Below are 25,366 nucleotides of genomic sequence, written 5' to 3'. Positions count from 1 at the left end.
AGGACACAAAACTGACATTATGGTCAGACAACATAACAGAAGGGTGGGGCAGGCATTTTGAGGCAATTTTTTTTTCACCTGCAACATTACATCTCATTTTATTTCACAGCGCTTCTTTCTCTTTTTCTATCTCTTTGCTCTCTATCTCTCACCTGGCTCTTTCCATTTAATGATCTGCAGGACACATATTGTGTATTCAGTTTTAGATTGAACTTTATTGGAAAAAAAACACACCAGTGAGCACAGATTTAATGCAAGAATGAGAGTGTGAAATACTCCTCTGAAATCCAGCTGCACAAGGCTGTTAAAATTCACGAGAAAGACTCGACGCCCGAACGCTGAGACACTCCTGCACACATGTGTCCGTGCATGTACGCACATACATACTCAGCCGCACACGTCATGAATGTGGTACATTCTAACGTCCAGGCATGCATGCGCCCACAAACCCACCCACCCACCCACACACACACACACACACACACACACACACACACACATACACACACGCACACACACACACACACACACACACACACACACACACACACACACACACACACACACACAATGACTTACAGGTAATATTAAAGAAGAAACAAATCTATCTGGACTTCCAATTCCCAATTTGATCCCATAAAAGTGATATTTACAATCACACTGTGACAGCTCATAGACCTCAACAGGTCTTTAATATTAAAAAAGATTCTTTTTGTTTTGTTTCTCTTCCCCACCCAGACTTTTTGTATTAATTTGCAGGCCCTTAAGCAAAGCTACGATAACATCAAGGCCTGCTAGAACCTACTAAATGTTAATATTTCTCTATAGAACAGGGCCCATCGCTTACTGGCAAAAAAAGAGGAACGGTTTTGCAAGCCAGAAATAAATAAAACAGCATCAATAACAACAAAGAAAAGAAAAAAACAAATGGAAAATAAAGCGATTAAAGGAAAGGAAGAATATTTTTCTTTCTTCTCGTTCTAATTAAAGCTGGATGGGGTCCCTGAGGGGACTTTATGGTGACACACGAGAGGAGTGCTCTGCAGCCCGGCCTGTATCAGAGAGGGGGCAGAGACACACAACTCAGAAGGTGGGAGAGGGGCGGGTGGGTAGGGCGTGGGGGGAGGCTTTATAAGTGCTTGGCAAATTTCAACAGCAAGAGGACTGCTAATACATTAAGTGGTACAGACAGTAGTCATCAAACTCTGTTCACAAGTTCTAGAAACTGAGAAAAATAAAAATTACACTGACAAAAAAAGGTGGTGGTGACGTGTGTGATTGTGTGTGTGTGTGTGAAGCGGCATGTGTGCGTTTGCATGTGCATGTGTGTGTTTGTATGTCAAGTGTACACTGCATGTAAGTGTGCACGTCAGAAGAAGAAGAAGAAGAATAATGGGAGGGTTGGGGGAGGAGTGGGGGAGTGGAATAGGGGATGAGAGTAGACTCCTCTGTGTCGTTTTTGTCGACAGAGTATCATCTTCAGTTTCAGGTGAGGTAGAGTGGCTTGTCCCTGCCTATCATGTTGCCACTGGAAAAAAAAACAAATAAACAAACAAATAAAATAACGGAAAATCAAAAACACAGGCACAGTTTAGATTATGAGTCACACTCTACAACTCTACAAAATAGAAAGGAAGAGGGAAATCAGAGGTGCATTTTTCCTTGATTGCATGATCGTTCCCTGGTGGTGATCATTTAATTTTTCTTAGTTTGTTTCTCAAAACAAACCCTCTTAATGAAATAAAAATTGCACTGTAATTGAGCATGAACAGCACTATTGACTTACGATATCTTCCAGTGCTGCAGGGCTGCGCAGCTTGCCAAATCATTTAGTATAATAAGAGTGAAAACTTGTGTTTGGAACTTGTTTTTTTTTTTTTTCTCTTCTTTTTACTGCTGTCTGACAAACACACGACAAGCTCTATTATCTCACCATTACCTCTACAGCTGTCTCCCCCGTCTCAATGGAACAGAACTGACAATTTTCAACACTTTGCAAAAGCAGTGGAAGAGACATCTGCCATAGCTATAACTATACTATAACTTATTTCTGCAGGAATTCTGGTCTAAGGGCAAATGCAACCTAAATTATGAGGTAAATATGGTGTCAAATTCCATTCTTTAACTGAGGCTTTTTACCATTAAATGCAATTAGTTTGTCTGTGTTCCACATTTATTTAACACAATATGATGTGAAGAATTTCCACTGACCTGCAGTGGTTGCCACACTCCCGATTGCAGTATTCATTGTCCCAATCATGGGTCTGAGCCACTCCAGGGCCTGGACCAGGGCCAGGAGCTCCTGGAGACTGGGAACCCCCAATGCTCTTCTGGTACTCTGACTGGAGGTGGGAAAAACCCTATAGGGAGTACATTAAAATTAGGCACACATCTTAAATTATAATCTGCTAGCAGCAGACGTGTCTTAGTTTGTCACTATACCTGCTGCCCTGGAGGTGGGGAGTGAAGAGAGGCCTGAAGCCCCATCTGGTGAGAGATGATTGACTGGGACTGGACCTGCTGCATGCGGATAGGCTGGTTGAGGAGTGAGCTCTGGTGCAGGGAGAGCTGCTGGTGGGGGTGAAGTGGTGGGCTGATCTGGAAGGAGGAAGGGGGAGAGGCACTAATGCTGGGCAGCATCTGCGATTGGCTGAGTGTCTGCGACAGAGTGTGGCGAGGGGCGTGTCCTGCATAGCTCTGCAGGTCAGTAAGTGGGAAGGCCCCAGGCCCCAGGTATGGCGATGACGGCTGGGGAGGAGGTGGCACACTGTACAGCGGTGGGTTGCCTGGCATCATATGTGGAGAAGCCTGACTTGTCTGGGCACTTTTTGTCTCCACGGGGTCATTATATGTCTTAAAGAGATAGAAAATAAAGAACAATGGTTACACTCCATGTAACAACGTGTTAACTCTTATGGCTTATTGCAGTACAACATAGAACCCAGTATAAAAAATAATAATTGTTTGAATCACCACTTAAGGCTAACTCAGTCCCCATATACTCAAATGTAAACTCATTGTATGTGCAACTTTAGCATGCAAATATTGCTTGAACGTGATGAGTGCAAGCACACAACAACCACTTGGTTGGTGGTTCCATTGCTCGGTTTTCCAGTCTACATACCAAAGTATTCCTGGGGAAGACACTGAGCCTCGAGTTTACCAGTATTAAGCCAAAATGCACAAGCTGTATATTGCAAATGACATCCCTACTATTTCCATAGGAATAAAGACAGTAAGTGCTATACTTGATTAATTATCATCAGCAAATCTATAAAAGATGTATAAAAGCACTGTACAGTGAGAAAGATTATTCATACTATTCAAGACAGCTGCCAGTCATCCCAGAAGTGGACATCCCATCAAATATACCCCAAGGTCAAACCATGCAATGCAAGAGATACTTCTCAGAGTCTACAGGCTTCAGTGTGCTAAATGCTAAAGTTTATGGCAGTTTAATTAGAAAAAGACTAAACAAGTATGGCTCGTATGGAAGGGTTTCCAGGAGAAAGTACTTTCTCTCTAATAAGAACATGGCTGCACTGCTTAGGTTTGCAAAGTTGCACCTGAACAAACTTCTAGAACAATGTCCTTGGGACAGACAAGACCAAAGCGGAGATGTTTGGTTTTCAAAACCCAAAAACAGCCGATCAGAAACACACCTCACACCAACTGTCAAGCACAGTGGTGTAGGGGTGATGACTTTGGTTTGTTTTGCAGCCACAGGACCTGGGCACCTTGCAGTCAGTGAGCTAGCTATTCTAGAGTCAGATGTGAGGCCATCGGCCTGACAGCTAAAGCTTGGCCAAAACTGGGTCATGCAACAGGACAATGATCCCAAGCAAAGCAGCAAATACACAACAGAATGGCTGAAAAAGAAAGACAATTGCCCAGAAAAAGTCCAGACCTCAACCTGATTGAAATGTTTGTAAGCACCTTAAGAGAACTGTGCATAAACAAAACCCCACAAAACATCAATAAAATGAAGGTTGTAAAAAATAATGGGCTGAATTCTTTCCTTAACAATGTGACAGACTGATTAATTCTTACAGAAAATGATAAAATTCAAGTTATTTCTGCTAAAGGTGGTTTTACAAGCTACTGAATCATGGGGCATACTTAGTTATTCACACTTTTCCAATTTAGCTTAGTGTTTGTTTCATAAACAATGACATGGTGTCATATGTCATGTATTGCTGCTCATCTGAGGTTGTATAAATATTTTTAGAGCCTCCTAAGTCACAAACTGTTTTTGTATATCTAATGCGTAAAATCTTAGAATTGAAAGAGAGTCTACCGTCCTCTTTACATGGCTGTACCATTTAAAAAACACAGAGTACTCAAATTTTAAAGCATTCATTATTATGTTAAGCTATCTTTGCTTATTCAACCTATAGTTCCCACCCATTCTTTATTCTTTCTGTTTTTAATGTATTAAATCACCCAGTCCCGCCCACCTCCACTGCACTCACATGCAGTACACACACATCTGCTCTGCAGACTGTTCTGTCTCCCTTTTTTTCATGGAGGAAAGTGTATGTCTATCTATGAAATGCATCCAGTATTTCTCATTAACTGTCGGACTGGTTGGAGTTATATGTGGTGGTTTGCTACTTTTTTATGGCTCCCATCCATCCAACTGAATCCCTGAAATAATCAATGGAACGGGAATGAATGGATGGATAAAGAAGAGAGACAGCCACATTCGCAGGGTCAAGTGGAAAATGAAATGCTAAAAAAAAAATGAAGTGAGGGGAGAGGAAAAGAGTGAGATAATAGATTTGATCTGTGTCAACTTGAGACTTGCAGACATTTAAAGTTGTGTATTGCAGCAGAAGGATTTACAATAAACAATATTTAAGTTGAAAGATAGTTTGCAAAGATTGGAACAAATACAATATTTAATATAAAGTGCACCTTTTTAAAATGTAAACTTTTAAAATTTTCAGTGTGGAGTTTTTTGGGTTGAAACAAACATGAGAGAAATGACATGGCATATAGTGGGTAGCTATAAAACTTTAGTTTGTCTTTTCTCCTCACAAACAAACTAACATGAGTCACAAAACAAAAAGGCAACAGGTGCATGCTTAAGAAGTGAATCTTTCAAATGAAGCTCCAATTACCTCCAATTCCACCCACCCCGATTCACTCTGAAAAGACCCCTTCATTGGTAATTAAAAAAAAAGAGAGTCGTGTTGAATCATGAGATTCAGCCCTGCATTCAGATTGGCTGATCCTGAATGAGTGAAGGAGGGTCTGCAGGCTTATTTTAGTCAGTCAGATTTTTGACTGGCAATCTACCAGCATATAGTATCAATCAAGCCCCTGTATAGGAGCAATGACATGAATGTCTAATTGCAGCAAAGACAAGAGATGAGAATAGTCTTTTTAGCTGAAAGTATGCCACAGTGAAGAGGCTGATGAATTAACTATTCATGCCTTAATCAAGGTGCTTGTTTTCGGCCCATGAGCACGAGAGGAAGTGAGGCGCTGTGCTTAGTGGAGACAGGAGGAGGGAGGGAAAAGAGGAGGGGCTCGGTATATGCTAATGCAATTTAGAGTTGTATTTAAAAAAAAAAAACACAATGCAGAAAGGGAGAAATGAAATGCTGTACACCAAAAGACTGATATCCCTGTACCATCACGACTGTAGTACAGACAAACCAATGAGGAGTAGTCTAGCAACTTTTTTAAGAAAATAATTAGGAATTGTTTTGTTTTTTACACAAGCATTGATAGAAATATGTTAATGTGCTGAGCTAAATTGTAGTAACCTGCATCAAAGAGAGAGCAGTAGGTGTGCGCAAACCTCAGGCAACGCATTAGTGGCGCATCAGGGAGGACAGAAACACCAAGAGGATAGCAAATGACAGGTAATGTCCACTTCTACTCTTGCACATGCACAGCGATGAGCGTACACACGCACGCAAACACACACGCATGTACTATTACTTTCCATTTCTCCCCAGGTTCCAAATCGGGTGTGTTTGAGGCCTAATTTTCACTGTTCTCCTGTGAGCACACACACAGGCTCCTTCTCTCTCTTACACATACACACACACATATATATGCACAAACATAGCTCAGTGCAGCTTGTGGACCCTTTCCATGGAATAAAAGTGAAAGGAATTCTGTCTAATTTATCATCCCTTATATCGCCGCTGACCCATGTATATCAAAGACGTGACCCCCGCTGTTACCTTGGAAACCAGACTGGCTCTGTAGGCGGCCAGGGCTTTCAGGTACTCCTTCTTAGCAGCCTCTGTTTTCCTCTTGTAGCTCTGCAGGAACAAACACAACAACAACAACGATTGATTACAAGGTGATGTGAAAGGCTAAAATGACCCTGTGGTCCACACTGACTGATGTGAATGAGATTTTGGGAGTCATGGTGTGATTGCGTGACCCGGCGGTGTACTCCATGATGAAAAACATATCAAATGCATTCACTCCCCAGTTATCAGGTCAGGGAGATTTGACCATCTGCATGATGTTTGCGTATCTGAAAGTAGTTCTTTTTCTTCAGAATATCCAGAATGAAATGTGCATAAAGCTTGTGCACAATAGCGTGAAAATAGTTTGAAATTCTGCAGAGTTAAATGAGGAGCGAGATGCTGTTTGTCATTTTGTGTACTGCTTTTCTGTCTCTTCCTCTATTAAGGCTGTTGCTCATCTCTTAATCAGAGCTGATGTCCCAGCAAATCATTCAGACGAGGGGGAAAAAAATAAATAAAAGAATTCAAAACAGCATTAGCAAAGAAGCAATCTCAAGCCTTCTGAATGAACCTCAAATGATGCGTTAAGACAGGGAATTCGAATTAATGTCATCACATGTCACTCACAGGCTCTTTATGGCTGCCAGTGCCTTTGTGATGCAGGAAAAGCAAGTTGCAAAAAGTCCATCCTTAAATCGATAAGGAAGACTCAGATCTCAGCTCATCTCGGGAACGTTTTAATATAAAGGAGAATGTACGTTTGTGCGTGAGTAAATGCATTGGGTAATTACTGATCCTCAGCGAGGAGACTGTCTGTGGCTCTGTGGATGGGGTCATTTCTTTCAAAGAGGTGGGGTACGATAACCATTAAGCATTCATGCTTAATGCTGCCTAGGCTGGCAGCCGCTAACACGTACAGTCGATAAACAAACAGACATACACAAAGAACAGCAAACAAACCGGGATGACGGCGGATACAATCTCATGCTCAAACAGCTGATGTTTATCCACTCATTCATCCTTATTTACAATATCATAATTGTTTTCCTTCTTTGATAGACATTTTGGAACAAGAATGGATGAATTAAGCACTCATCCAGACTTTAAAAATAAAAACAAGCAAAAAAAAAAATCAATCAAAATAATAATGATCCCCATGAGGAAATTAATTGAAAAAATAAAAAATAAAAAAATAAAAATGGGCTTACCCATCACCTCTTATAGACTGACAGACCCACGGTTGCTTCTTTAATAACCCAAACTACTCCCAGCAGCTTTAATTTCAAATTAATTTAACACAGCTAATGATTTGCGCAACGACGGATACTTTTAAATAAATTACCATGCCTAAGGATGTCTAATTATTCCAAAGTGGGCGGATTCATTAGCAATTGAAGCCGTCAAAGGCTGCAGGTCAGTATGAATAAAAAATAACAAAGCTGCAAGGAGAGAGCATATGCCTCTATCGTAATCCTGACACAGAGGTGTCCCGGCTGAATTAGGCCCTAATTGTACCTTAATGAAATGTTCTTGTTTGATAACCAGTTAATTACAGGAGACAATAACTCTGCACCCTGCTGACACTGAAGAGAGTGATTACTCTACGACTGAAAGACCCGACGATTGGTGAGAGGAGAAGTAGGAGGAGAGGAAACAAACGGAAAGCAAAATGGAGGAGAAATAGGCAGAGGCACATTAAAACCAAAGAAAAAAAAGCACAACAGTGTTTGAATACTAGACAAAGATGCAGAAAATGGACTAAAAATAGTTGAATATTGCATGACAGATTTTTAAACTTAACACAGAGAAGGAGTTTATTATCTAAACATGCCATCTTTTCAAACTGAGAGTGTTCTTTTCTTTCCTCCCTTTCACTGGTACAAATCTACACAGACTCAATTAAATAATACTAAGGTTTCTCCTCCCTCCTCCCCAAATCCATTATCACTGTTCCTCCCCATTGCAGTAAAAACTGAAAATTGATCTTAATCTTAAATAACAAAAACAAGAAAAGTGTTCTTTTGTGTTTCTGGGGCAGCTTTAACATGTAGTCACCTTGAGGGATAGCACAGCCCAAATAATGCATTGATCTTGCACTATAAAGCAAAGGCCTTTGGGAATTAAAAAGCGCTGTATAGTGTGCAAGCTATGAAAACAGCTTAATAAAAAAAGAAAATATGAACATAAACATGAATTTAAAAACAAAAAAACAAGACTTTGTTCTGCCAAACTCAAGGGCGGCACTGGAGAATACACAACAACACAAGCAAAGTGGGAAAAATGCACACTGAAGCGTAACAAAAAGAATCACAGAAGGAACATAAATCACAACAATGAAACTTTTGATCGTTTCTTCAATAAACTACAACAATAAAAAAACTCTGCCTTCAGTGCACTTATGTGAATTTTGCTGCACTGTGTGTTTGACGAGCGCTATAGGTAATTGGAAACAGGGGCTGTGATCTAGTTAAAACAAAGCTGTGTGTAGGGGAAGGGTTGTGTTTACATTCTGGAGCTCCTGCATGGCTCCAGAGGGTCTGACTGTGACATGAGAGAGCACACCTCGTGAGTCCGAGAGAGACAGCCAACAATTAAGTAAGTACATGTCTTGGATTTTTTAGGCCTTTTGACACTTTGTACAAGCAAACATTTGATTCTCTTTAATAAAATCTCTACAGATACTGTAAATGTAACAACAGCACACAGCAGGATTCAAATCTACAGTTTGACCAGGTCATACCAAAACCTTTCATTTCTACTTTTTGAGCCATTTTTAGGTGGATTTAAAAGTCATTTTCCTGTTAAAAGGCGCACTTATAGTTCGCCTTTAACTTTTGGATAGAAGGTGTCCGATTATCTTCAAACACTCCTAGATATGATGCACAATTCTATTTTTTTCATTAGCAAATACCGCAGGCTGCCCACTCCCTGAGGCAGCAAGCTAGCTCTCAGACTAAGCTAGAGGTGTAGCAGTTGTAATAATTTTCTTCTCCTGTAACACTGTGTTTGGCTTCCACCAAGCATATCAACTGGTCATTTCTCTAGAACACGTTTTTGTCTTTACCTTTTTGCTCACTCATTAACTCTAGTTTTGCTTTAATGTTTTTTTTTTAGGACAGCAGGACTCAAAATGCGCATTCTTCTAGTCTCCTTGGATGCAAAAATGCATTTTGACCGCAGATTCTGTAATGAAATTAGAGGGTTCTTGGACATGTTTGGTATCAAACAGTTTTTGGAGAAAGTGGCAGTTGTTTGCAATCTACCCTACTTGAAGACAACCGTCCCTGCAGTGAAATTACTTATTTCCAATAATTTGGAGACCAATTTAAATCAGTTTGAAGGAGCTCTTTAGCTCTTGGTATTATGGCATCCTGTAAAAACAGAAAACCCAAAAACGGGACACTGGCATAAAATCTAGTTTATTCCTCAGAAGGTACAATACATGTAGGGGTTCACTTACTTTTGTATGTGACCAGTGTGTTTTTTATTTATTCAAATAACGAAAAGGACTACCAAGCTCAAATTTATGTCACATTTATTCATTTTTTTCAAGGGGGATCAAATGTTACCGAAAATGTTTAGGATACGAGCGCATTACGAATGCATTTTACTATTATATTACCAACCAGCAGATGTGAATGCAGTACGCTATAATGTCCTTTCATGAATTTATTTCATTATGAAAGACCAGGACAGAAATTTTAATGACTTTAATGAGGATTAATGTGCACTAGCTGAATTGGTTGTACTCTGTAAATACACGGTTATCAAGTTTATCCATTTGCTGGCCTGGAATAAATGACAGTGCTAGTCAGTGAGAATAATTAGAGCACTCACAGTGTTATTGCCCAGACAGGCTACTACATTTTATTCCATAATGACATCATTACCTCAAGTTAATTATGTGTCTTGCGAGGTGACATGTTTGATTAAACACATGAATGCACAAACAAATCAAAAAATTAGCTGTGAAATGGCATGCTAAATGGCTGGATTTTAATGGTGGAATTGCCATATTATTAGTTTGTCTGTGCTCCCAGGTAGAGCTGTGAAGGACAAATGCATAAAGGATGAGATAAAGACAGACATACAGAGACAGAAAGAAAGAGAGTTGCATCTGCAGTGCAAAATCTAAGGTGAATAAGAAACCGGGACACAAGGGGTTAAGCAGCACAAACAATAACATTTCAGGAGAAGATGTCCTTGAGGCAAAACCAAGGACAAGGCAATTGCTAATCTTGTATTCCCAGCATGATCAAATCACCAGGCAACAGATATAAATAAAAGGACAGGAAATGAGGAATTCACATTCAAGGGTGTCAGCGGCGAAATGAAGATTCATGGTGAAGAGCCCTGGTGAAGGCGGCAAAAATTAACTGCAAATAAAAGGGACAGACGGCCTCCAAAGTCCAGCGTATGAAGTAGGTTTGGTGGGAGAAAAACACACATGCTAGATAGGGTCTGGTAGATGGTGGCTGGGGCTGGGGAGAATGGGCTGCACTTTGTCATGGAGACAGGTGCTTTTATTTGACACCCAATAGGCTGCGCCCTGACTGGATATTCTAAAAATATGAGTCTGCGCATGATCATCAGACTGTCTCGTTTTTCATTCATTTCACACCATCATTTGTTACCACAAACACACAGACAAAAAAAAAACCTTTGACTTTGCCTGTTGGACTGGAATGTGGAAAATGAAATAGAGAAAATGTGCTGGACAGGAAACCTCTAAACTGCAGTACATGTTAATGCAGTTTCATATGCACAGGTTGGGTTATAATAAAATCAAATTGACCATTCAGTTCAGGTAAATATAGCTACACTGCTGGTGGTTAAAATCTTTATAAGTCCGAGTGCAAGAAAAACTGATAATATGAAAGACGTTTAATACGAGACTCTCACTTTATAAAATAAAAGCATAAAAAATGTTATTTGCTTCACTCTCATGCAAGCTGCAATCACCCAGAGTGGTGGGTAGTTCTTTAATTTTAGAATCAGAATTACAAGTTTTTACTGATGCATTATTCAACTTTCAAAAAAACGGGTTGCTCATTATAATGGCAAAGCCAAGGAAAATTATCACCAGCTAAATAAAACTCAGTATGTCCATCAACAATTGTTGGAACCCAAAAGCAGATCTAAAAGGTGAGTGAATACTGAACTTGTAATTGTTAGGTAGGCAGACGCAAGCTGCTCAATGTGTAAATAGGCATCTGTTTTTCTTTGTTATGCTTTTTCTTTTTTCACAATTTTACCACGCTGGCATCATCCTAAAAGGTGATAGTAATGCATCCCAGCTTATTTCTTTTTCTCTCTTTTGTCTTTAAATGCTTTTCATTTGCAAGCTACATTTTTATGCTCCTTCTCCTACTTAAAGGATATTAACCTCTTGCCATCGGGTAGTCACAACTGCCACAAGGTCAAAACTGTTTCAGTTTTTATGGAGTAATTTATAACTTTTGCAAGGTATTTTTTTTTAGATGTTTGATAAACAAAAAAAAAAGGATCTTTCCAGAACTCATAGTGTATATACATGAATATTAAACAAAGCCTACCTGTTTTTGCTCCTCTCCCAGACCATCCCACATGGAGGCTACTATTTTGGATACGTCTCCAAAAGTGGCATTGGGATTCTGTCCTTTAATGGCTGCCTGAGTGTCTCTGAAGAACAAGGCGTAGGCCGACACAGGCTTTGTAGGCTCGTTTGGATCCTTCTTCTTCTTCTTTTTTTGGGGTTTGGGCTTGGGCTTCATCATCTCCGAAGACGGTCGCTTCTCACCCGTGATCTGGAAGACCATCAGTGGCACAAAACAAAAAAACAAAACAGCTTATTGACACTGAAAGTGAGTCTACTAATTCGACTCGGAATGAATAATTGCATTGTTGATGAATGCTTATAGCGCTGTGCCCAGGTGAAACATGTAAGCTTCATTAAATCCTTAATTTCTTGTCTGTGTTCAATACCCAGTGTTTGGATATTGCAGCAATGCTTCACCGACAGTAACAATTTACACACACAGACTCTGGTTGACAGCAGTTTTTCTCCCTGCCTTACTTTGTCAAAAGTAACATCTGTTATTTGAATGTATCAAACCTTTTCAAATCTTTATTTTGCAGTTGTTCAGCAAGTCATAAATTCTGAATTTTCATGCTAGGGGTGAAAGGAATTTTAAATCACCTGCTGTATCTGCTCTGGCTTTGATGTGGTCTCAGAATGAATTGGAGAGAGCAAATGGAATTACTTACTGATAGGAGAGATGGTAATCATTTTTATTCACACACACAGTGAGAAGCACAGCAGAGATGTATAGGCTGGGAAATATATATTTTTTAAACTAAAGGATCCCCTTCTTGTTATACTGTATCACTGTGAGCTGGCAGTTAAATACACAGATGAATCTGAAACACTGTGGAAGTGGCAGATTCAATTATACACTCATTCACATTCCCCTGACAGAAACGAAGCAAATCCACAGAGACATTGGTTGGTGGGCAATTTATGAAAGCAGTTTTACAGATTTACATAAACCAAATGAATGTAAACAACTATCCTTCTCTTCTCATTTAAATGAATGAGTGATTTAAATGAAGGAGTGGTTGCTTTGGAACCAGACTGTAACTGAGAACATGGTAAAGCAGTGACAAAGTTGGGGAGGACTGGCAACAGATCATGTTGTTGTTGAAAAAAAGCGCCAACCTATTAAAACATGTCTCACATCTTCATTCATTATAGAAATTTAAAAAGGGTTTAATATCAGCTCCTGTGTGTCTAACAATAAGCAGCAAACCTAGATTAGAATGACAGCTATTCACTAAAGTAACATGGAAAACAGAATTTCCTTTTGCTATTAGGGCATAGATTTTGAACTTTTTGAAGAGATTAAAAGTAAATATCTCAAAAAGTTTCTTTTTTAAAAGCATGAAAGGAAAAAAATAGCCATAGCTCCAACTCCAGCAATGTTCGAGTTTTCGAGGCAGTCAAATAACCCAAGCACAAGCATGCCTATTCCTGCGTTCCTCTTAAACTCAGCACTGCGGATTACATGTTAACAACCTGGTACAAGCACTGCCAAGCCTTTATCGCCACTACTACATGCCAGAGAAGCCACACCAGTACCTTCAAATGAGGATCAGTCTCCTCTTCCTGATTGGAGCTTGAAGGGGAGGGTGTGGCCGATTTACTTCCGGGAGGTGAGGGGGAACCATGAGGCACTGCACTCCGGCTGACCTGTGGGTTTAGCTGGGATAGTGCACTCATGGGGTTGGGCAGTATCGGAGGTGAGTTGTTTATCAGGGTGTGGTTACGGGCGGGGTCATAATGAGCGCCATCAGGATGCTGGTGATGGTGTTGCTGTTGGTGGTGGTGCAAAGCCATCTCCTGCATCTGGGGTGAGAGAAGAACACCAGCTTTACTATCTTCTCTACTTAAAACTCCTGACTGCCAATTAGCCAAATATGCAAATGTTTCGAAGTGGAGATGACATGTTCTAATTGGAGAAATTGTGTATATGTGTTGGATAAAATATAAATATAATACAATGAACTATGCGCAAAAAGTTGGGATCGCTAGAGGGAGAGGTCTCACAGATAACCTCAGGCTGAGAGGTTTTCTTTCTTCACTGTCTCACAAAACTGCAGCTTTTCAGCCAGATTACTTGATCTGAAATTGACTTCAACACTGAGGTTTGTGCAGGGTCTGAACTGAAAATGAGATGCATAATAAGTGAAATATCTAAACTAAAACTAACCAAAACAACTAAATGCAAGATTAAATCAAAGGGCATGCTTGTTCTCTAAATGCTAATGACTTCTACTGTTAACTACTCGGATACAAAAAACTAAAATGTACTGTCTTTGACATCCCTGACTGATCTGAAGCCTGGAAATTTTTGGGTTATTGTTTCCTGACATTTTTGACAGTTAGCAGAACCAGAAAATACTTTGAATACATGATTGCTGGGAGGGAGCCTGATGTTTGGTGAGAAAGCAGAAATTAAGCAAAATGTATACTTTATAAAAGACTGAGAGCTCAAAGCAGCCATAATCCATCCATCCACTGATCCATCCATCCAGCCATAATTAAAAATTTTAAATCGATAAATTGATCACAGTTATAAAGCTACGAAGAATGCCAGCAAACCCTGGAGTTCGCCTGTGAGACTTACAGAGTGTTGAGCATCTTTTGAGCTCCATATTTTTATGGGGTTTGATGTTGTTTACGGCCACAGCAAACAAAATCAGCAACACTGCTCTAAAATCAGCTGCACACTACCTGTGTCAGACACACACAGGTAGAGACTCCAAATAAGTGTGTGTGTTAGTGATTATATGTCTGTAGTATGTTCTGCTACTCAGCTGGCCAAAAACACACAGAGTGCATGTTATTATTTAATAAGGAGAAAATCAACTTTACAAGTTAGCACCTTTTTTTAACTGCATCCAAGCTTTTTGCATATAAAAGCCACTCAGTGAACTGTATCCCAAAGCAATTTTGCACTGTTTAACCATTCATCCATATAACACACAGGCTTATCAGTGAAATCAGATTTCAATAGGTCCCTCTATTACAGCTGAAAGTACAATTTATGGTTCCTATTGACTGCTACAGGCACCAAGTGCAGGCCCCTTGGACACAGTAGCCTGTGTAGTATTGAGGCTAAGATTTACTCATTTACTGCTTCTGAATTTTTTTTTTCTTAGTATTTGAAAAGCCAGATGTCTCAGCACCTGGTCAAGCAATCACCGAGTCAATGGTATTAATGAACTGAGATGTTATGCTCATTGTGTTGTAAAAAGGAAAAGAAAATGTATTGCCAACACTTCTATAAGCACAAGCAGAAAAAACAGTTGTAAACTGCTGGGAATGGCCCAGGAAAATATACTTTAGTGGTTACAGAATCAGGCTCATAAAGTTCTGTTCTTAGCCATCTAATAAGATCTTCAACAGCAACGACATCAAAAGCTTTATTTCAAGATTCATCAGAACAGAACATGAACACAGACCAAAGGATGCTTTTAATGCAGGCATAAATGGGAATGTTTGGGAATTTACAGATCAGAAAGTGATGAACTAGCATTTGTTAGCTCTTTTAAACATTTATGAGTTAAATAATACATTACACATTAGTGCAGTGCTAAAAAGATCAAATTTAAAGGGCTCGAGCATATGAGGTCTTGATAAACACGAGTAGAGGTTCAGAGATGAAGGCTCAGCACTCTAATCATAATTGGTCCCAGTAGATTGGTAGAATAAAAATGCACAACAAAGTAATGTTGTGCGCAGCTCTGGCCTGCTTTGAAAACTCGTAATATTCACACGACATTAGATTCTGTGTTTGCCTCAGCAGCTGCTCACAAAAGCCAGCAGTGAACAAAGACATTCGTTTTGCATTTCAAATAACCAAGCTCAAACCTCCCCCATCCATGACAATCTCCAACTTCCAATCATAATTCAAAACACCATCACTACACTTCTTAAAACATGAGGAAATAGCTCCAGCAAAAAAAGTAGTCAGACAAAAAAAGGAAGGAGGAAGGAAAATGGAGTAAAACGAAGGAAACAGAAATCCATTAATTTTCCATTTTCCATGGACTTGCTCTTTAAGGGTCCTCACAAACCAAGAAGCACTGAAAAACCAATTAATCAAACATGAATGGCCTATCATAGCTATAGCAGATGCATTTCCATAGCAACAGCCTCCAGGCAAAATTGTCACCCTTTAATCTGAGTCACACCATGTTTAATGTAAACAAGAAGGAGACATGCAGAGCAGCGGAGTTCACAGGGGGAAGACGCCACAGTGTCGTGAATATATGGCCAGCCCCACAACAGTAGAGACAAAAAATAAATAAATAAATAAACAGGATTTACAGACACGCATGCATTGAAATTACTAGGGATAGTTAAGTTAGTTGCAATGTTTCTTCCTTTACTATAGATAAGAACAAACCAACAAACAAACAAAAAAAATGCAACCCCCCCCCCCCCCCCCCCCCCAAAAAAAAAAAACCCACTGACTCTGCTTGCTATTTGTTTATTTAATGGGTATTTATTTATGTTTGCTCTCATATTTCATGAACCCCATTTTCATTAAAGCTGCATGTTCCGTTCGAGCTAATGAAGCAGTAAGTCATCAGGAAGTAGAAACATAGAAACTATTCCACTCTTTGTGAAGATAATAACACAAGATGTTTTATATAAGGACAAAATTGCCCCATTCCAAAGTATGAAAGACTGACTTATCTTCTTATAGTTACTAAAACCAGATATAACAGATCCTGAACTCATTACTCAAGACACCCCCACTGTGATAATTTAATTGTAATTTCAACGTCCTTTTTGAAATTGTCTCAGAGTGCGTTTAGTTTGGCTTTCACCTGTGTGAGACAGAAAGACCAAGAAGTTATCACATAGCGCCATCAAGCCAGAGCTAAATAAAGCTAGTGGCAGACGGCTGTATAAATATTATGAAAGAATCTGACAAAGGTTGCTGGTTGCCATAGGTACTGTATGCTAATTCTTATTGGTATCATCCAAGAGGCTAGAAAGAGGTGGGAGTGCACAGTGAGTAACAGGATTTAGTTGGTCAGTGCTCTTTGCAGTTAGCATGTAACACATACTGACTTTCCATGGAGTCTTGACATGAAGAGCACTGGCTTTATAATCTGTGACACAACATAAAAATCATGTTATCATTTTGAGTGAGTAAATCTGGTAACTCATCTAAAATTTTGAATATTTTTTTAATACTTTTACAGTGTTGGATTCCTGCTCTCTGCTGGGTATTGCTGTATCTGTGCTTAACCTTCAGAAATGTAGCTGTTTTCTGTACAACACCAAGGAAATACGCTGAGGTAAAGCTATAAGAGAAAACATGAGAAAAAGTACAGAAACTATAAGAGAAAAAAGCCACACCACCTGAGTAGTAAAATCAAAGTTAGCAAAGTTAGCGAGGGGACAGTTAGGTATTGCTTTTTGGTGATGAGCAGCCAGGCAGACCTAAACTGTGATGTAAAGCCAGGAAACTCGGTGTGAACGTGTTCCTCTGCCATCGTTACGCCTGTCGTGTTTGTATTCACATCTTGTACATCATAGTCAAATGGGAGTCAAATAACAAAGGCTTTCCAATTATGTGTAGCACATTGTGTGCGAGATGGAATATCACAAAGCCATTGTTCCCCTGCTCCTGCTGACCTTACCTTTGAAATGGTTTCACGGCTGCTCCAATTGCCTGCACCATTTGATTTAGCTAAGGGGATTTGACCACCAGCACAGAGATGAGAGAAGGGGAGAAGAGAGTCCTATACACAGCTACAAGGAGAAAGAGGAGAGATGCGCACCAGAGGCGAGTAAAACAGCTAACCTTGCTCTGTCCTTTTGATGATTATACCAGAGTGGCATCTGTTTCATCATTTAAATAAGCTTGTTGATTGCTATGCAGGCTTTATTACTGTAGCATCATAATAAACCCATCTGTGGATGCTATAGGATCAATAAATTGTCATGTTTTAACTTGTTAGCGCCATCTAAAATAAATCTGTCAGTTTTTAATTAAGTACTTTGTGTAGAGCTGGAGTCAATTCACTTTTAGTTGACTAGCTTCAAATTGTAAATGAAAACCAAAAGTTAATTAAACGATGGGGCATTTTGTTTTCTCAATGCTACACGATATCTGTCCAATTTAGGTTTCAAATTCTTTCTCACTCCCGCCCCGCCCTGTTTCGATATTCACTGATCGATGCCCGTGTGAGTCCCGAGACTTGTCTTTCCTCACTCCCTGCTTGACTGGAGCCATCTTGTTTAGAGTGATGGCTCACTCACACAGGTTCACGGCTGCTATTGTAAAATCAGCCAGCGTTTAATTGAAACAAATGACTATAATAATAGAACATTATCCCTGCAGGCACCCAGCCATGACAGCTTTAATTAGAGGCGCGTTCAAGACTGATCCTTCAAAAGCACAGCCGCCGCGCAACAAGGTGGTAAACACGCCTTTAGGTGGGGGAGCCAACCCTGGGTCTCTCAGCCCTCAAAGCTACTTCTCATTCACCCCGAGGGCAAAGCGCTAACAACTCTGTTCCTCAAAGAGCCGTCGAGCCTCCCGCCCCTCCCACCTCCTCCTCACTCCATCCCTCTGTCTCTCTCCCTTCATCCATGTCTTTGGTTTATCAAGCTTATATATACCCAAGAGGGTCATTTACACAAGCTGAGAAGAAGAGAGTGGATTCATGAATCATACTCTACTTAACTATAAAGGCAGAGGCAAAATGCTGTATCTGCCATCTTGTGACATCAGACAGATGCTAAGTACAGAGACATGATGGGCAATAGATGCCAGGATGTTTTAGAAGGGGAATCAGTGTTGTTGTAAGAAATTGTTTTGAAAGTTGTCAAGACTACATTTTATTATCTATATTACGCCATAAGGCAACATGGCTTTGATTTAATGTAATGTGTGATGCCCTGTTTCACGTACAGTACCAGCCAACTGTATTTACTAACACACTATTAAAACCTCATTTTATTTATTAGCTTGGCAACAGCACCGTGTTGCCAAAACAAGACACTTTAAGGTCACTTTCAATCGTTCCAATTACATGCTAGTCAAAAGGAAAAATATCAAACACTTGCTCTTGCACCTCCCGTGCTGAACTGTGATCCTGTAATTAATCTGGCAGAAAAACAGCAATACCTCACAAACCAGCAGTATAAGGGAATAATTACGAGTTTTAGCACGTACTTTATGAGAGAGAAAAAGCAGTTTACTCAAAGAATGCCTTAAGTAGCCGCAGTGTTGAAATGGAATTTGCCACTATAAATCCCAAAGCCAAAAACAGTCTATACCAACACATAAAATGCAGGAAGGACTTTTAAACACACAAAAATGTGAATTAAAGTAATAAAAAAGTAAACAAGGATATTAATAATAATGATGTAATTAAAGTTCACCTTGAAGCATTTTCACTGGTGGCTGACTGTTGCTTTGAAAAGTACAGTACCACCGTGAACATCTCTCAGGGTGAATCAGTAGCAGCAAAAAGGCAGTGGTTGATTTGCAGATAGTAATGTCATGATGTCCCCCTCGGCACCAGCCTCCATGTTCCTCATTACTGCTAATGTTAGAACCTCCTTTGCTTCTTTCTCTCCTCTTTTTCTCTCTGCGTCTCTGCCTCTTTCCACCCCTCCAGTTCTCTTTCTAGTTCCTTATGTTTTTTTTTTCTTTAAATATTCTGTCTCTCTTGTTCTTTCTCACAGTCCCTTTTTCTCCTTTTCTAGCTCTCTCTCAGCCCGGGCGTGTCTCTGAGCTCACCTCACAAAGCACAGCGTCAGAGAATCAGAGCCTTGCCTGACATGACATGCAGGAGACGGTTGTGAGGAGCGGTAGGGACACACACTCTTGACAGCAGAAGGCAAGGCTCCTCTGCTCCCACTAATGAGACTCCTGACTGCCGTGTCAAATGCACTTTGTGTGCATGTGTGTGGGTGCGCCCATACTTGCACAACAAAAAAATTCAGCATGCAGAAATAATGAACACAGAAACAACAAAGACCATGCAATTCTTAAAGAAAAATATTGTGCTGTGTGCATCATGCAAGTCTAGGTCAGGCCAAGGTTATAGATGTGTGCAAAATCCTCTTGCCCAGAGACTTTCACACAGGTCTGACAGAGGCCATCTTCACCTCATCCTCAAGTTTTAAACATTATGGCAACAGATTACAAAACTTCTATTTTTATAGTGATTGCACAATAGGAGGAAGGTGTTTCTTGCTTAAGAACAGCTCAGAATGCATGTCTGGTATCAGAAAGGAAGGCAAACACAAGAGCAACTAGCTTGCTACAGCACTGTAATCACTGTGAATGAAGCCACACTTATAGACATTAACAGAAAGAGTGGCCGTATTGCGTTGAACTAGTGGCCGGTGACACAGCAGAGGAGGCGTCCGAGCATGAGATGACATGGGATAGTTCTCCACTGCCGCCACAGCTGAATATTCCTGGTGGTGAAAGCAGAATGAGCTGATGGATTGTTGAGATAGGGCATAGTGCAATATGGGCATGATTTCATGGCATGATAAATCTCAGCAGGGGCGCGTGGCTAAGTGTAATATGAAATCCCTTATCTTTGGATCTGCTTCATAACACTAGATATGTGCTGCAGCTGAATCTGCGTTTGTTTCTTTAGCTTCTGTTCTTTGCTTGAACGCTGTGGTTTATCACATCTATAAGAGGAGGACAATGACAACAACATGTGTGCGATAACACATATTTCACTCTGATGTTTTTGAAATATGATGTGATGAATTATCTAAATTGAAAATTGCCACTGCAACGATCTTCTTCTGTTACCTGTGATCAGGGTGATAAGTATTATTAGAACAGGTTTTACATGGCACTTAACAGAAGCTGGTCTGTGTTCGTGCAAAACAAGTTTAAATTACATATGCAATATAAATGAAATGCAATTTGTCCCACATAGCTGATCTTTTTAAAGTCCAGTGACTGTGTTATTTGACACCATCCCTTTAGAATTTTTGATTAAAAAGACAGAAATTAAGTCAAATCTTATCCTCCTCTTAGCTTAATCTGGTAGGTTAATTGACATAATCGGGGTAGAGAAAAAAGATGAGCTGCCATTCTGGGCTGCAACAAAAATCCCTCTAAAATGGTGAAATTGGAAAATAACCTATATTTCTTTTAGGATATTTCTTAATATACAACTACAGTTTCATATCACATTGCCAGAGAAATAAGGCACTTTCTCCCAAGAGATGAGAAAAGAATTGAATTTTTCCTTATCGGTCATCTATTTTTCCACAGAATGCTATTACTTGCTGCCTGCCGTTGCTAAGCAACAGGAAATATTAATAGGACCTTTTATTAGCTAGGCTTTACCCGTGGAGTACTAAAATGAGGAAGTGGAAAACATGAATGTGTTACATAAATCTTTGAACCTTTCAGGGTTTGCACAAGTCTCTGTTTGTCCAGTGATTTATGGCTGTGATGGTTCATTTATGGGAGAGGGAGGTGTGAAATGCCAAAATGGAACATTAGCCTAAGGGACAATTTGAAAATAAATAATCACAAAAAAGTGGGGGGAAAAAAGAAAGCAGTTGAAAGAACAGCCCTCCCTTTTCCTGTAGACTTCAAGGGGCCATCAAACAAGCAAGTGATTTTTGTTCCACTCGTGGCATTGATCATTCAAAATCATCTGTGCCCGAATCAACATTGGAATAACTAATACAAGTCCCATTCTATCACTGAGCTTGTTGAACTGTGGTGAAAAGCGACAGACGTTCCATCATTTTCTGCAGACGCTCTAATCCCTTTAAAAAATGACTTAAAATGAAGGTCTTTCAAAGGAGAAATAGGTTTTCTTCATCTGAATAAAAAGTATAGAATCAGGCAAAGCCCCAGAGAGCCGAAAGTCTTTAAAGGCAAGTCGAAAAAAAACACACGAGACAATTTTAAAGTCCATATGGAAAAAGTGTAAACATATTTAACTATAATCTTTCTCAGAAGGCTGGTTGATATAGTTTTTATTCTTTAAACTTAAAATGCGGACCGTGATTTTCTCTATAAATGCATCGCCATATCTCTAATCCACTTTTTTTCTGTTTCATGTTTATACAAAAACCAGCAGGTGTACAGTATGCGATAATACGTTTGCTGAGACCCTCCATCAGAGAGAGAAAACATTAAAACACACCTCTGCTCTCTTATCATTAATTCATCCCAGCTTGTCTGTGACAAGTTCAGTTGACATTGCAGCTCATATTTCTTTCACGCAGGCTTGGAGCGCGAGCACCTGCCAGGAGCACTTAATACCTCGTGAGAAAAAATAAAGAAAGAAAAAGAGCAAGCTTCCAACCAACTTAACGTGACAATCAAGATGGGATTAATACTTGATAATTAACCTCAACAAATGAAGATAAAGAGCTTGTGAGGAAAATCTTACATTGAAATTTTGTAACAAAAGAAATTAGAGAATGGAATTTGAATATGAATGCAGCAGGCAGATCTTTAGAGTGCCACAACCCTCATTACAAATAAACTGACCCTCATTCAAGCAGATTCACATTGCGTATTCTGAGAAAAGAAAAAAAGGGGGGAGATAATACCTGGATGTTTGATGAAACTAAGGCTGCTCGTGCATATAGAGCTCTCAGCTAATACTTAGCTGTTATGCATAACATCTCCTGGCTGATTATACATTCATCATCGGTTACATATTCAAAACATCACACTTGAGCCAGTTTGATGATGGCTAATACTGCATGCACAATTGAGGAACATGAAAAAAAAGATAATTTATTCCAGTTGCTGGCAACTGGGGACCATTATAAATATATCATAATTGAATATGAAGCTGTCCTGTTTAAATATATTGCAGATACAGTGGTCACAGCACAGGCATACGGTGGATATAAAAATATATGTATAGTTTAGTGTAAAGAGAGATGTAACAGAAAACAATGAGGCCAGAAATCAGCAGCAACAGAGATGTGTATCATTCTGGGCTGTATTGATAGGATCAATGCAACCTGAGCAAGGCTATTAAATGTCTAATGTGTTTTGGAACTTGTAGATGCTATGACAGTGGGGGCATTAACAGAGAGAGCGCCAGAGACAGGGAGAGAGGGGAGAGAGAACGAGGGAAAGTGGTGAGGTGGGGGGCTGGGAGGGAATGGGGGGGCTGCCAAGTGCATCAAAACATCGAGAAAAGAGCTCTTTGAAAGATATCAGGTTTGACCAGGAGGAGCTTCAGACACAATAACCATCATCCAAAAGAGAAAGGAAAGAAAAAGAAAAAAATCTGAATTGAAAATGGCCTCCTTACAAAATCAGGAAAGTGCAATCAGTTTTGCTTTAGAGGGTTTTGAGAGGCTGCAAAGTGGAGAAAATGAATAAATACCCCTGTTACTTTTATCAAATTAATACAGAGATTATAAGTGAGTGATCAATCAACTAAATGCTGTCTGGATAGGCAAGGTCTAAGGTTATGAGCACACTAACATATTCTTTTAAAGTATTTGCAATGTTTTAACTTCTGGAGATGTAAAAACTTTGAACTGACAAAGATTTAAGTTCCTCTAATGACCACTTAACTGCATTTAAAACCATGTTTACAGCCTGTTAAATTTAAAAAAAGAAAGTTGCTTTATACTTTATTTCTTTGGATACTGACATAGATTAAAAGTTGGGGTGTGTCCGCCCTGATTGACAGCTAGCTTTAAACACCAGTTTACATCACTTGTGTTTTTGTGTTGTTTTTTATGGATTAATCTCACATGTACACACATGTCATAGCTTGGTGTGAAGTACAGCCCATCCAAAAATCTGTGCTCATGATTTAATGTTTGCACACAGACCACCTAGCTCTGGTCTGTGTGCTAGAGCTAGCTTACTAACTACCTTGCTAATGTTAGCTGATAGCTTAGTACTCACTGGTCTCATCCATTTATGGTATGTTCTGGGCCCCAGAACGCAACACGCTGCCGCCCAACTTGACAGCAGCCAAAATGCTAAAATAAATAAATGAATAAAAATAATGGGAATAACTGATAAAGTTTTTTTTAAGTAATCTTATTTGTAAGTAATCTCTAGCAGGCAAATGCGTATTAACTGGCTGCTTGTCCAACAAATTAACCTCTAAATCAACTATTTTGTCATGTTTTGATATTTACTAAAGACTACAGTGCCCAGCTGTTTCATAAATGTACTTTCTGAATAAATTTAGCTTGACGTTTGTTACATATTTTCAAAGATTTACATCTTTAGCAGGAGGAAAGAAAAATGAAATCCCAAAAGCACCAAGCGTTAGATACACACACCCTTAATTTGTGTATTTTAATGCAATTTATTGTCAATAAAGAAAATGCAATAAACCTTCAGTCTTGTTCTGTATTATTCATGCTTTGGCATATGTGCAATCAATCATTTTTTATAAATTTTTAAGATCCATGGCCACAGTTGAGTGTTAAATCTGCCTAATTTAAACACTCTTTAGCCCCGCAGTTCACCCTTTCACAACAAACAAAACACACCCTCTCTGTTCTCTTCAACAGCGATGATCATCTGTTGCTGCGATGCTGCTTGAGTCTAAATCCTTTTTGTTATATAATTGCCCTATTTATTTCATGTTTATATTGTTGCACCTGCATTGGAGTACTTTCAAATGTCCTCATACTTGAATCACACAGGCACAAATTTAAAAACCAGAGGCTCTCAGCCTTTTGTTGAGACAGAATAACCCCATTTTACTCAACTGAATTATCTTTAAAATATCTAATAATGAAATCCAGGAGGTACAAAAACTGGACGTATACGCTCATTTTGAATAAGAGTTACTTTTTTCTTCTAGCGTTCCTCCCCACAATGCCCTGCTCTCTCTTTCTCCCTCTCTCCATCTCTCTCTCTCTCTCACTCTATCCTCACCCCTCCTTTCTTCATTCAACTCTATTGCACTCTTTTCATTGCCCAGCTCACGTATTGAATCTGCCTGATGAAAACAGATCTCACTGCAGCACCACAATAGAATGGCTGATGCAGGAAAGATGAACCCTAATGGATTTTTTTTTCAATGTGCTCAAGATTGAATATAAGGCCTGACCTCCAGATGTAGTGGATCCATTTCAACAGCAGATATATTGTTTATAGTAAAGACACAGAAACACACAGACACACTTGGACACACACACGTTGTTCAACGCGAGCAGACACAGCTGCACTGTACATTGTGTTTTTTAGCTACCAAAAATAGATTAAAATTCGAATGAACCTGTATTATTTATCTACCCATGTCAAGTGAGATATTCATAATGATAGCAACTCATGTTTGAACTGCAGAGTTTGCTTAATTACTCTGCTCAACAGACTGTGTCAAGGTGAGGCACCAATTTAATAGACACTCCGTTCTCAGCACAAATGAACCTCTGCTACGGTTTGGTAGTTTTGCCAGCCAGACTATTTGATTAAAAAAATTCAGAGTTCACTTTATATGCTGCTTTTTTGAAGTGAAGTTGAAGCAGAGCTCTGAAAAGATCCCCAAACGTATTCAAGAGCTATTTTACAAAAAGTCAGAAATAGCAAGATTTGGGAGTTTACTTGCAAAATGCAAAAGATCACAGATCATTTTAACTGTGGTGTAAT

At 39.5% G+C, this 25,366-nt stretch overlaps 1 protein-coding gene across 2 annotated transcripts in view; it reads right to left on the bottom strand.

Annotated features, from left to right (window-relative positions):
• Positions 1–475: 475 nt before the first annotated feature.
• The window catches only part of tox2 (TOX high mobility group box family member 2), an 86,208-nt gene continuing 61,317 nt past the window's right edge, over positions 476–25,366 (bottom strand). Inside the window, exons 5-10 of one of the 2 annotated variants that reach the window (XM_063472810.1) lie at positions 13,333–13,599; positions 11,771–12,001; positions 6,201–6,281; positions 2,443–2,853; positions 2,212–2,360; positions 476–1,528 (exon numbers count right to left, since the gene is read on the bottom strand). In XM_063472810.1, the coding sequence (XP_063328880.1) occupies positions 1,486–1,528; positions 2,212–2,360; positions 2,443–2,853; positions 6,201–6,281; positions 11,771–12,001; positions 13,333–13,599 (1,182 nt within the window). In that variant the 3' untranslated portion in view covers positions 476–1,485. The remainder of the gene's footprint in view (positions 1,529–2,211; positions 2,361–2,442; positions 2,854–6,200; positions 6,282–11,770; positions 12,002–13,332; positions 13,600–25,366) is intronic. The other variant, XM_063472811.1, reaches the window with a different exon arrangement.

The sequence above is a fragment of the Pelmatolapia mariae genome, linkage group LG5 (assembly GCF_036321145.2).
Source record: "Pelmatolapia mariae isolate MD_Pm_ZW linkage group LG5, Pm_UMD_F_2, whole genome shotgun sequence".
Lineage (NCBI taxonomy): Eukaryota > Metazoa > Chordata > Actinopteri > Cichliformes > Cichlidae > Pelmatolapia > Pelmatolapia mariae.
The sequence above is the reverse complement of the archived record's forward strand: the minus strand, read 5'-3'. Positions and strand labels throughout refer to the sequence as shown.